This window comes from Xenia sp. Carnegie-2017, unplaced genomic scaffold (genome assembly GCF_021976095.1).
Source record: "Xenia sp. Carnegie-2017 unplaced genomic scaffold, XeniaSp_v1 HiC_scaffold_58, whole genome shotgun sequence".
Taxonomy (NCBI): domain Eukaryota; kingdom Metazoa; phylum Cnidaria; class Anthozoa; order Malacalcyonacea; family Xeniidae; genus Xenia; species Xenia sp. Carnegie-2017.
This window is the reverse complement of record NW_025813524.1, coordinates 319,227-331,134: the sequence shown is the minus strand read 5'-3', so window position 1 is coordinate 331,134 and position 11,908 is coordinate 319,227. Positions and strand designations below refer to the sequence as shown.

At 34.2% G+C, this 11,908-nt stretch overlaps 1 protein-coding gene across 1 annotated transcript; it reads left to right on the top strand.

Moving 5' to 3' along the window:
- The first annotated feature begins 3,786 nt into the window (after positions 1–3,786).
- Positions 3,787–8,133, top strand: LOC124456635 (trissin receptor-like). The gene is made up of 4 exons (XM_047007030.1): positions 3,787–4,185; positions 5,460–5,589; positions 5,809–6,006; positions 7,229–8,133. The coding sequence occupies exons 1-4, from the start codon at positions 3,876–3,878 to the stop codon at positions 7,242–7,244; spliced, it is 654 nt and encodes a 217-aa protein (XP_046862986.1). The 5' UTR covers positions 3,787–3,875; the 3' UTR covers positions 7,245–8,133.
- Positions 8,134–11,908: the final 3,775 nt, after the last annotated feature.

Sequence of the window (11,908 nt, the reverse complement as noted above, 5' to 3'; positions counted from 1 at the left end):
CATCAGTGCCAGCAAATTCACCTTTTGAGGAAAAACTCAAAATTTTTTTCTGCCAAAGATTAAGCAAAAATTATCAGAGTGAAAATTTGCAGTTAAGGACAGCTTAATGCCATAAATGTTTATTAGGCATTTCATTTGACTATTATCTTCTTCAAGGTGTGCTATATAGCAATCACTAGTAGCATTGTATTATCAAATACAAACAGAATGTAACCAACATGTCTTTTATTATATAATTACATGAATGTTCAAATTGTTAATGTGTCATGCTTATAGTCAGGGGCTGAGTTAAGGGTACCTCGACAAAAATACTAAGTGGAACTTTTTTCCAGAAATGTGTTCAGGGACCATATGAAAGTATTTTAGGACATATTGGCACTTCCCAAACCCTGGGCAAGGGCAAAATATAACCTACTAGCAAAATGGGAAAAATCGGAAAAACCGTGTATTCCTTGGTACCAAAATTTCAATACTTGATAGTCAAAAATACTTCTTATATCATTTTTTTAGCATAAGCTCCTGTAAGACGTTTTATTTAGCGAATCTTAATGCAAATTAATATATTTAGATGATATTAAAACTTTTGGATAGGCCAATTCATAACATTTTTTCACTAAAAAACCCAAATATACACCGATTAAGTTACATTTACAATAAATGTTTCATTAATTTTTGAAAACATTATCCTATCACATTGTCTATCATGTTTCATTTTCATCTTCACTTGCTGATTCTTCTTCTCCAGAATTATCACCATCATCTTCCGCTTAGCCACCGGCATTCCATATATTTCGACAATCTCCCTCGCATTTACAATGTTCTGTGCATCCAATCTGTGAATTTGCACAGGAACAGGCCATTGACTTGCATTTCGAAACTAAATATTAAATATAATTTTTAAAGCTTATTTTCTCAGCATTTATTTTACCGTAAATGCTTAGTTGTGATGGTCAATCCTACTATGAAATATTAATGACACTTCGTTCAGAAGAAAAACTATAATAACAACTTTAATCAATGTTTATGAACGTTGAAGTTTGCAAGTTAATTTAAAATTGAAGGTATTTGATTGGGAATATTTTTTCTAAGAATTGCTTTTTATATTTAAAAGTAGTACCTGAGCAGCCACAGCTGTTAATTTTGAGCACTTCATCAGGAGCAGCTTTCATTCCCCTAGGCATCATAATTGGTTGTAACGTTTTGGTTTCAGTATCTTTTAACCAACCATACTAAAATAATAAAGTACAAAAGAATTCTTAAATCATATATATTTGTGGGTAAAATTCATTTTTCCCACCTCCATGACACAATATGTTATTGATATAAGAAGTCTTTTTTCCCTACCTTACATGGATCATATGCCGGAGGATCACACTGAAGGCAGGAACCCCAAATCAGACGTTGGTATCTTGCACGTTTGATATTGAAATCAAGGACGTCATCTGTTGGTGGCAAGGATTTCAAAGCAGGAGGTCTTGACGTTATTTTGGCTCCTTTGGTTCTTCGTTGCCAAATTACCTGTCTAAGGTTAAAAATAGGGAAAAAAGCATATCAAAACATATAATTACCAAAGCTAAAACATATAGTCAGCTCTCAGTTATATGTTTACGATGTAAGTTTTATTTTCAACATCAATGGAAGAAAAATTAATAGCGTCCTAATCTTTTTACGGCAAGAAACAGAAACCCTTACGAAAAATATCAATAGGAATTCCTATTAAAACTTTCTACAGGATCCTATTTGAAATTGGCCCATGAGCCTATAGGAATAATCTATAGGATGCTGTAAGAACCTATAGGAATTCATATAAGAATTCCAATAAGGATTTCCAGTCGGAATTGCAAAACAAATCACCATTATGGATTCCTATAGGATTTCCTACAGGAATTCAAATATTCTTATAGGCTTTAAAATTGCCGCCATTTTCTTAATATATTTCCTATCGGAATCGGAATGAAAATGAATTCACTCTGCCTTCCTATAGGATTTCCTACAGGAATCTTATATTCCTATTGGAATTCTAATAAGATCCTATTGATAATTTTCGTAAGGGAGTTCAAACGTTGCACACGGGGTGTCTAACATAACAGGAGAACATAGATTTATGCTTGCACATTGAATTACTTTGCTGCATAATATAAACAGAATTTTTATGAAACGCATATCAGTTTCGTGTATTGTGGCATTGACATTTATCTTTTCGCATGGGAGTAGATAAATAATACAAATAATGTTTTAATTGATACAACAAACTAATTCGATATGCACCCAAAAATCGGTGTTCCGGATTTTTTGACATCCTTTGTTCCTGGATTGAAAACAACATCCACGGAATTATCAAACAAATAAGGCTCACCACGACGGATTGTTGTTTTGTATTTCACTACCGATATGGCTGCCGTGACGTGACATGCAACCCACATAAGCAAAAATTTATTTTCTCAAATCTGACTTGTCAAACGATTTTAGGCTTGAGATATTTGTCTCATGGCACTCATGAATTATCCAAATACCGCTTTGTCTTATTGTGATCGATTTGACAACCATTCTGACCATTCTTTCTCATATCAGATTTAAATGCAACACAAACTTAAAATCACTTTCTTTTAAAGACTTTGATGAGAAACAATAGGTATTCCCTATAGGGGTTTTCAGTAACTATTTACAAAATTAAATACATATACATATTTGTCTTATAAATGTATGAAAAAAAGATTATTATTAAAAGATTTTCGAAGATAAAAGTTACATTTCAAGATGGAACTACAAAAGATCTTTAAAGCTTTCTTAAAAGAATCAAGAGACTTGGAATCTTTCACATCTTTGTCTAAATTGTTCCACAATTTGACTGCCCTATATGAAAATGTGTGTTGGCCCGTTGATGTTTTGAACCTCGGAATTTGAAATAGGTCTCTATTACGGGTGGACCGATCGTGAGAACACTTATGGAACTTTCGGCTTATTTGTATTAACTTGGACAGACATGATGATGCTAGCTTTGAGATGTGATCATTATACGACAGATGAGAATCCAAAGTGAAACCTAAGTCTTTGGCTGAGCTCACGGGAGTTAGAGTTTTACCCAGGAAGGACAGGGATGGTTGTGCTGGTAGTCTGTTCATAAGTTGTCGCGTGCCAAGCAAGAGAAATTTTGTTTTTTCTGGATTGATAAGGAGGTGGTTTTCGCAGCACCAAATTGCGACTCTTTGGAGATCTTCCTCTATTTCCAGCATTGCTGTTTCGGACTCTGGAATGTGGAAAGATCTGAGGATTTTCGAGTCGTCTAAATAGTCGTCTAACGTTTTTTAATTTCATAAGGACCAGGCACATTTCTGAATGTTGAAAATTACATTGCAATTTCAAGAATGAAATTTATTACAAGAGTTTCTTTAAATTATGAAAGAAAGAGTGGCGTAGCCAACGTGACTAATAAGGGTGGAATATTCATGCATACATTATTAGTCATTTTGAAATCCTTTGTGTTTTTATGGATTATAACATGCAAATATGAATATTCTCCCTCCCCAGTTGTTGAGCTGTGTATATCACTGAAAGAAAACCTAAAAGTTATGCTGACTACTCCTGAGAATATTCATTGTTAAATGTTTTGGCAGGTAACAGAATAAATTTGCCACAGGAAGAACATTGCATTATCCTTATTTGCGGAAATTCACGAGGATTTATATTACCGCTTGCTCATCACTTCCTCATATTACTGGAAGCGCGTGAGTCAGCGTGACTCGGCAAATACAAATATTTGATATTGTGGGAAGCGCCACCAAAGAACATTAGTCACGAAGCAGAAACTTTATTTTGTTCTATTTTCATGTTGAAATTGCAAGAAAACGTTGGCAGTTTAACGACCCGGCGACACGATGTCAATGCTAATTCGCACATTTCAATCAAATGTTTCTTTAAATGGATCGACTGTTAACAACACAACGGAACAAGATAAAATATACAATAGGATAACACTCGTCCCGTTATTCATGACGCTTTATGGGATTATTTTCTTGGTGGCTTTTGGTGGCAATTTATTAGTTATTTACGTTGTTTCGACCAATCGCAAAATGCATGAAGTAACAATTAATTATTTGTTAGTGAATTTGGCCATCGCTGACCTTATTCAAACTTTATCGAGTATTTTTCACGTCGCTGATTTCCTCGTCAAAGATCTTAATATTGGTAAGTTATTTCCTCATTATATCAAACATGTATTACCATAATTTCATTCAAATAATGGCAGCATATGGCACTCATGGTCGTGTCATACTTACATCAACCTACCAGCCGTATTCCCTCATACACGATACAAGTGATGTTGCAACTTGCAATGTTCTCATTATGCATCTCAAGTAATCTAGGGATGCAAACCAAGTCTATATACATATCATTGAAATTCGAGAGCTGAGTTTTATAAATGTGGTCAACATTCATTTTTCGCTCTTATTATAGGAGGCTGATTAACCATGAATCCTAAATACAGTAGACCTGTATCAAGCGGTCACTCTTGGGGATTTCTCCGGTGACTGCTTAATACAGGTTGACCGCTTAATTATAATAAAGATCTTCATGAATCACCAGACGGGCTGCTTATAATATTTAATGTTACTAAAGTTGTACCAAACGGCATTGTTCCCCAACATACATGCCAACTTACCCATAATAACACTATATAAAGCAATAAGTTTTTTCTTAGTTTAAACCAGAAAATAGTAAATAGTATAGGCATAAATGTCACAGCTCAAATTGCTAAGAAGTAAGCAAAGGAAAGCGTGTCGTCAAAGGAGGTGGTTATAAGGTTTTTGACATGTTCAATTATATTATATGAAATATTTACTTAACCCGACCTCATAATAATGTTTTAAAACAATGAAAAATTTAATTTAAAACATTGGAAAAGATGACCGCGCACGGTCAATAGAGGTGACCGTTTAATAAAAGTCACAGAATCAACTCATCCTTCCCGTACAATTCACACTTCCTTTTTCCTTTGAAATAATGTAACAACGCACATATGAGTAGAGTGGTACAGCCCCACTTAGCTTGGAACTATGGTTTCATGATGAATGTGCAATAAATTCAAAATATATAACTGTTAAAAAATTGTTTTGTTTGTTTCTAGAATATTGTGTTAAACAGGAATTTTTTTTTCGGAGTATGTTTCATATTACAAAATTTATCTTATGAAACTTTCGGGATTTTGCCCCATGACCTCGTAACGTAGGGTGACCACTGTATAAGCCAGAATCTTGACTTTAAGTGTTCTTAGAACATTTTCTGACAATTAGTAGCATAATGTGATTATGTGAAGATTATATGCGTATGTGATTATGAGAAGACATTTCAGTCGTTTTAACGAAGGCTAAGCTATTTGACACAAGAATTTCTCTGTACTCTGTAAGTGCCCTGCGTTCCCATGCCATCATTAACACGATCTTCAATTTGATGTTTTGTAGGTGAAGTTGGTTGCAAGTTTCAGATTAATATGAACAACATTCCTTATGGGGCCTCTGTCCTTACTCTTGGTGTAATAGCTTATGATAGATACTGCGCTGTTTGCAAATCTGTTTCATTTGGTGACGGAAGGTCAGTAAAACGAATTCTTTGGTTCGTTCCTTTAACTTGGCTTGTGTGTGTGTATCTACATTCCGACACTTATTTATTGCGGTCTGCGAGTAGACACAAAGACAAGAATCAGTTGACATGCGACTGTACCGAACAATGGCCAAGTTTGCGAGCGAAAAATATTTATGGCATTGGTATAGTTGTGCTTTTATACGTAGTACCACTGATGTTTATATGCAGACTTTACCTACTCGTAATTCGCAAGCTTAGGCAACCCATACCTGGAGAGGACGCTGGGACCACCATAACTTACCAATCACGGCAAGGCGTCGTTAAAATGCTTTTGGTCACCATTGCTTTGTTTTTTGTGTCGTGGACGCCGTACAACATCTTGTATTTTTTGAAGCGCATCAAGTATGATTTTCGAAGCGTTTATTCGTAAGTATTGTATTTTTTATACTTACCATGAAAAGGTCATGTTTCATATTCTCTAACAATTTTATACTCACACCATTTCTCATCAATAGAGAACATTCAACATTGCACTGTCTTAACAATAACACACGCACTGCCTTAACAATAACACTGGAGAATTTACACGATGGAAAAATCAATATCGAGCACCTGTCGATAATTTGCAATAAACAATTATTGGATGAGGTTGATCATGATATCAAGAGTTACTATGACCAAGGTCAATGTTATCTGCTGAAGCGAGCCTGAGGCGGATAACAATAACCGAGGTTTGAACAATTCTTGATATCATGCGAAAAACGAATTCAATAATTGTTTTATTATTCACCTCAATTAACTGAAATATTATTAAACCTGATGAATGTAAAACATTTTCAAGCCTTTGCTAATTTGTAGCTGAAACAAAACAGTTTTTCGAGTTCCTCACGTTTAAACATGCTGTAAATATGTTCAAAACCAGCTTTGTCGCTTTTTTAGTGTTTTTCACTTCTTCTTTGCTTAAAAGCTTTTGCATATCGTTCTTAGAAACTATGGTGAACACCGTTGTTTTGATTTTTTCAAAACCGGCTTTTAATTGCGTCTATAATTTAGTTATGAATATTTTTTACATGGTCCTATTTATTATTATATTCAGCTCTGCCTTGCTGTTGATTTCTTTTGTTGGCGAAATTAAATTCAGTAGAAATCAGCAGGGCAAAGCTGAATATATGAATATTCCCCCCCCCCCCAATTAGCGTTCTAGTTTCTCTCCTGCATGTATGTTGTCTACAGTCATCGTGACAACTTATGCCGGCGTTGTCGCCACAAATGAAACATCTAATTCTAGAATGATCGTCAATATCTTATTCTTTAATCGACCCCCTGACAAGGTTTTATTTTGGTCTGTCTACTTCCTCTCTCCCCTAATTCCCTAAAGTTAACTTCATTCACTGAATATATAACTGTGAAATTAACTGTTCTGTTTTAAATGCGTTTTTATTTTTTATAGCCCATATTTAAAACTTGATGACTCGTATTCAATTCAGCGCCCCCCCCCCCTCAAAATCAACAGCTAAGCTGGGCCTTTTCCTATTTATGTTGTTAAATATCAATATACTTTTCTACTTATTTGTTAATGTGTGAAACCTTAAATCTGTTGGCAAAATAGTTTCTGTAACGTAAAAAAGATTCTGATCTTTTTACTCAGTGGGCAGATACTATGAAGAAACGATCACTCCCAAAGATTAAACATAATGTAGAGCAGAGTTTGTTCTGATCAATTTGCTGTTAACATAAAGAGATGATCGGATAGCAAAATGTTTCTGGAATATGCTGCAGTACCAGTATCAACACTATTTTATAGAGCACTATGAAGACAATTGGAAGATGCTTTTGGAGGACACTATTGAGTCTAACTGCAAAATGCTAAGGCTGAATACAAACAAAGGTAAATAATTTACAGACTTCCCTGTCCAACAGTTACTTCAACTTGGACTAAATCTATGGATGGAGATAATGGCTTTCGTAAAGATGTCTTGAATGCTTTGAAAGGTCAAGAACCAAAGAATAATGACAAGGTTTTGTCAAGGTTTTGACAATGTGTCAAGATTTTGTCTTGATGCTTGATGAAATGTCATGTAAAAGCAGGGGGCGGATCTAGGGTATGTCAAATCGGTCACGCAACTGATGTTTATAGTTCAAAAGTTATTTATCAAATTTAATGATTACATTTTTTGTATTCATTTTGTCGATTTTTCGTTAATTCCCATGACATTGATAGCACAAAAGTAGCAATCGGTTGCATGATTTGAAGGCTCTCGCCAAATCATGGGGATGCCAAAGTTCATGGACTTTCGCGTGCCCTTGCTCCATTGACGGAGATATGCTCAGTGCATGTTTTGTAAACCATGTGAGGTGTCCAACTTTCGTCTTGATCGCCGAGCTTCATGCCAAAATATGCATTGTAAACGCGCTTCGTAAAGGTGGTGACAGTATTGCGATTTGGTGCAAGTGTGTATTCACCACCAACATAGCAAAAAACATTTGGCTTATTTACACATATTCTTCGCGTCGCCAATGTATACCTGAAAAAATAAAAATTAAATTTGTGTATGTTGTCTCCAAGAAATTTAAAGTCTGTGTCAAAAAAATTCGGCACAATCATATCTTTGTCCTGCGAACAGTTTAAATCGCGCAGTAAAGAAATAATTTTACTTTGAAAACACAGAAAAAAATTTGCAATGTACATTTTATCACAGAACATCTGGACAGATGGATACCTAACCAATACGTAAGACTTACCTTCTGCGACTTCTCGTCTGCTTTTCATAACATGAAAGAATTAACACTTTGTTTTTATTATTTTTACTTACATTAATATGTTGGTGTGTTTTAACAACAAGTTTTACCATTGAATTCCAGTATGGGCGAAATAAAGCCTTATTTTATCTTTAAATATCGCATAATAATCACAAAACTTAGACTCCCTACTTACAATTCAATGAAAAATTGTTTATTGAAATGCTTTCTTCTTTGTATTGCTAGTGCTAAAAAAATTAAATTTGTTCAGATAATAGAACTTTAAACGGTAAATGGTAATACTTCTGTTGTACCTTTCTCGGGTATTTGAAAGTTAAAAAATAGAAAATTAACGATAGCTTAAAATGTCGACCTGACCCAGCAAAAACAGTGTTATTTTTCGATTCATCACATCAAAATTATCCAAAATCAGTTCACAAAACTGAGACGCCAAATTTGCCTTTGACCTGTGTAGAGAGTCTTTCTGACCAATAAAGCTTTTTATTTTGACAATTAGACTGTGATAGTTTTAAACCAGAGCTATTTCACATACATAAAATGTTGTACCATGCCACATGTTGTCCCCTTTTGTAACTGAACATCTCATGTAGACATGCCAAGGTGTGTTGATCTATGGCTCAAACTAGATTCTTTTCCAGAAATTTCTAGATGATTTAAGACACTCGTATTTGGCAAAAATTTTTTGTGTTGGTACTCTTTTTCATACTCATTCAGTAAGTTATAATTTTGCTAGTCATTGCTTAATATGAAGTCCTTTTTCGTGCTCAATTCAACTGTTAACATACTTGACTGGTAAACCTTCTAAACATCCCAGTCTTTCCTCCATACTATCACACCTTAAATCCACAGGACACACCACCTTGTTCGAGGATTTTAAAATACTTTCTTAATGCTCAGACTCACAAGAGCATTTTATTTACGAGAGCCTCTTAATCAAAAAAATGAAACCATCTCTTAACGTCCAAGGAAACTCCATTGCCCTTCAGTTGCTTTAATCTAACTTCATCACTCCTCATGTCTATATACTTTATGATTGTGTGTGTGTTTTGTTTCTTCCGTGTTTCTACTTATCCCACGTTATACCATCTTATCCCATATTTACCTTCACGTTTTCATCTCACCATATAATTTAATAATATGTAAATAGCTATTATATATACATCTCTCGATAATTGTAATTTAATACTGTCTGATGGTGTCTTGAGAGTCGTTACGCTTCGAAACGTTACGCTTCTAAATAAATATTTCTTTTTATATGTTACTTTTGCATTTAATGGCTCTTTTAAAAGCACTTTGCTGGGCTTTGATATTTATATTAAGAAAAAAGAATAACATACGTTTTCACTGCGTATAGTTTAATTAAAACATAGAATTAAAGCATAGGGAGATTATAAGCTAGGAGTTTCTATCGCAAGGTAGTTGCTGCCTCTCGCACCACGTAGGCAAAAAGTACCTTTTGCAATTTGCTATTGGGTGTTTTCAATCAATTATTATCTGTTATAAGCGACACAATACCAAATGGACAAAAGCACAGTAATTTTTAAAACATACGATTTATATGATGAGCATTGAACTGCATTATCTTGTATATTTTGTCACTTAATACAGACAAAGTAATTGTATCACCTCTTTTTTTTAAATTTTCATATAACTAAGTTAATTTATAGAATAACATGCAAGAATTAGCACTGTATGTATGTATAATATGCAAATAATTAATAAGGAATAATTGGAAGAGCTGTTTTTCAAAGTTCATTTTACCAAATTTGTTTGCGAAAGGCAAGCGATAGCAAAGCAATTGCTTCATTTAAATTATTGGTCTTTAAATGTATATGTCGCAGTTGACGTGAAAGTTAGAACTCAGCCAATAACCAATTAACTCATGTTAACTGGAGCTTAAAGGATGTTACCTTTATTTTGTTTAATTTGTTGCCAACCAGCACAAGATCAACACATCCATTAACACCAACAATTATATGGTGTCATATATATATTTCTCAGTCTTCCCGCGTTTGTGTATAAGTATATTATCTGATTTCTTCTGAGTTAATGTTACTCATTTGTTTTCAGCAAGGAATCACTTTTATACACATACAAACTTGAATTCCTTGTTGCAGTCCTTTATCATGGCACATTAGCATCCATTTACATAAACTATACGTACAGTAATTATGAGCATAGAATTGATTTTTTTTATACGACTGATTACACATTACATTAAACAAAGCGGAATGGGACCTAATGCACCTATTGGTCCATGTCTTTCGCAAACTGTAATGTTTGTTCCTTAAAATATTACAATGCACTGCTTTATAAATGTCATGCGCTCGGAAAGCCGACGGCAAGCTCAAGCGAGCATAAGTATAACCGCTTCCGGTGCTTTACCTTCGACGATTATAGAGACATCCTCACAAATTTAACATAACATTCATTGCTATTTTAAATGAAAACCGTTTTTATCAGATAAATATTATATAGTCATTTGTCGCTTAAACGCTTAGTAAAGAGTAAAATTGTCGTTCACGGAAAAATGGACTGAAATTTCTTCTATAAATTAACAGAGTCTACAGAGTGATGATAAAATGAGTTTAACATGTCAGAGAAAAACTTCCCTGTTAGCTCATTAGTTAAGTGGTCCTGGCAAAATTTATAATTCGTCTAAAACTTTTGTAAACGTTGTGGTCCAATAGCTGTGAACCCGAAATATTTATAGGTGTATAATCATGATATATGCGTGTCAGTCTATTCCAAAGTCATGTTGTCGTTATCAAATTGATACATACTCTTCCATAATAGGCTCTACTACAACTCTTTAACTCAATAACACATAATGTTCTTTTGTTCACAATGCGGTCAGTAAAATATTCGTGCTGTTAAAAGTTCCGTTGATAACATGAAAGCACATTGCTTTTCTAACCGAGTGAGAAAATTACAAATTTTTATCAACAGAAAAAACACGCGCAACTTGCCATTTTTTATATCCACTCCCCCATATTATAAAAGTTTTCTAAATTTTGACGTCATGCCTAGGAAAATTCATAACAGACACCCGCCAAATCGAGATTTCCCCACTACATAGGTTGCAAAGACAGGGTTGAGTGAATTTAATGTCAAGAATAGTGTGCTGCCTTGCTGACTCTCGACAGAAACGCTAAAAACAAGAACAAAAGCTTCAAAATGACAAATTTTCGTAAAAAGAGAAACAAACTTACTAAAATAAGTCCAAAACTCGACACAGACGGTATCATTTGCTAACTTGTGTTTTAATCCGGGACGAAATTTGCCTCCCAATTCACGCATCGCCTAAAAACGTCATCAATGCCACTGGTCCTATTTATAATCTCTGAGTTCAACATCATTGAAACTTAAGCCTGTGGTTCAGTTAATTCAGCTTATTAGACATCACATAAAGACGAAATAATAATAACCACTTAACGGAATAACCACATAACAAAATAGCCACATAACGAAATATTCACATCACAAAATAACTATATAACGAAATAACCACATAACAAATTAGCCATATAACGAAATATTCACATAACAAAATAACCACATAACGAAA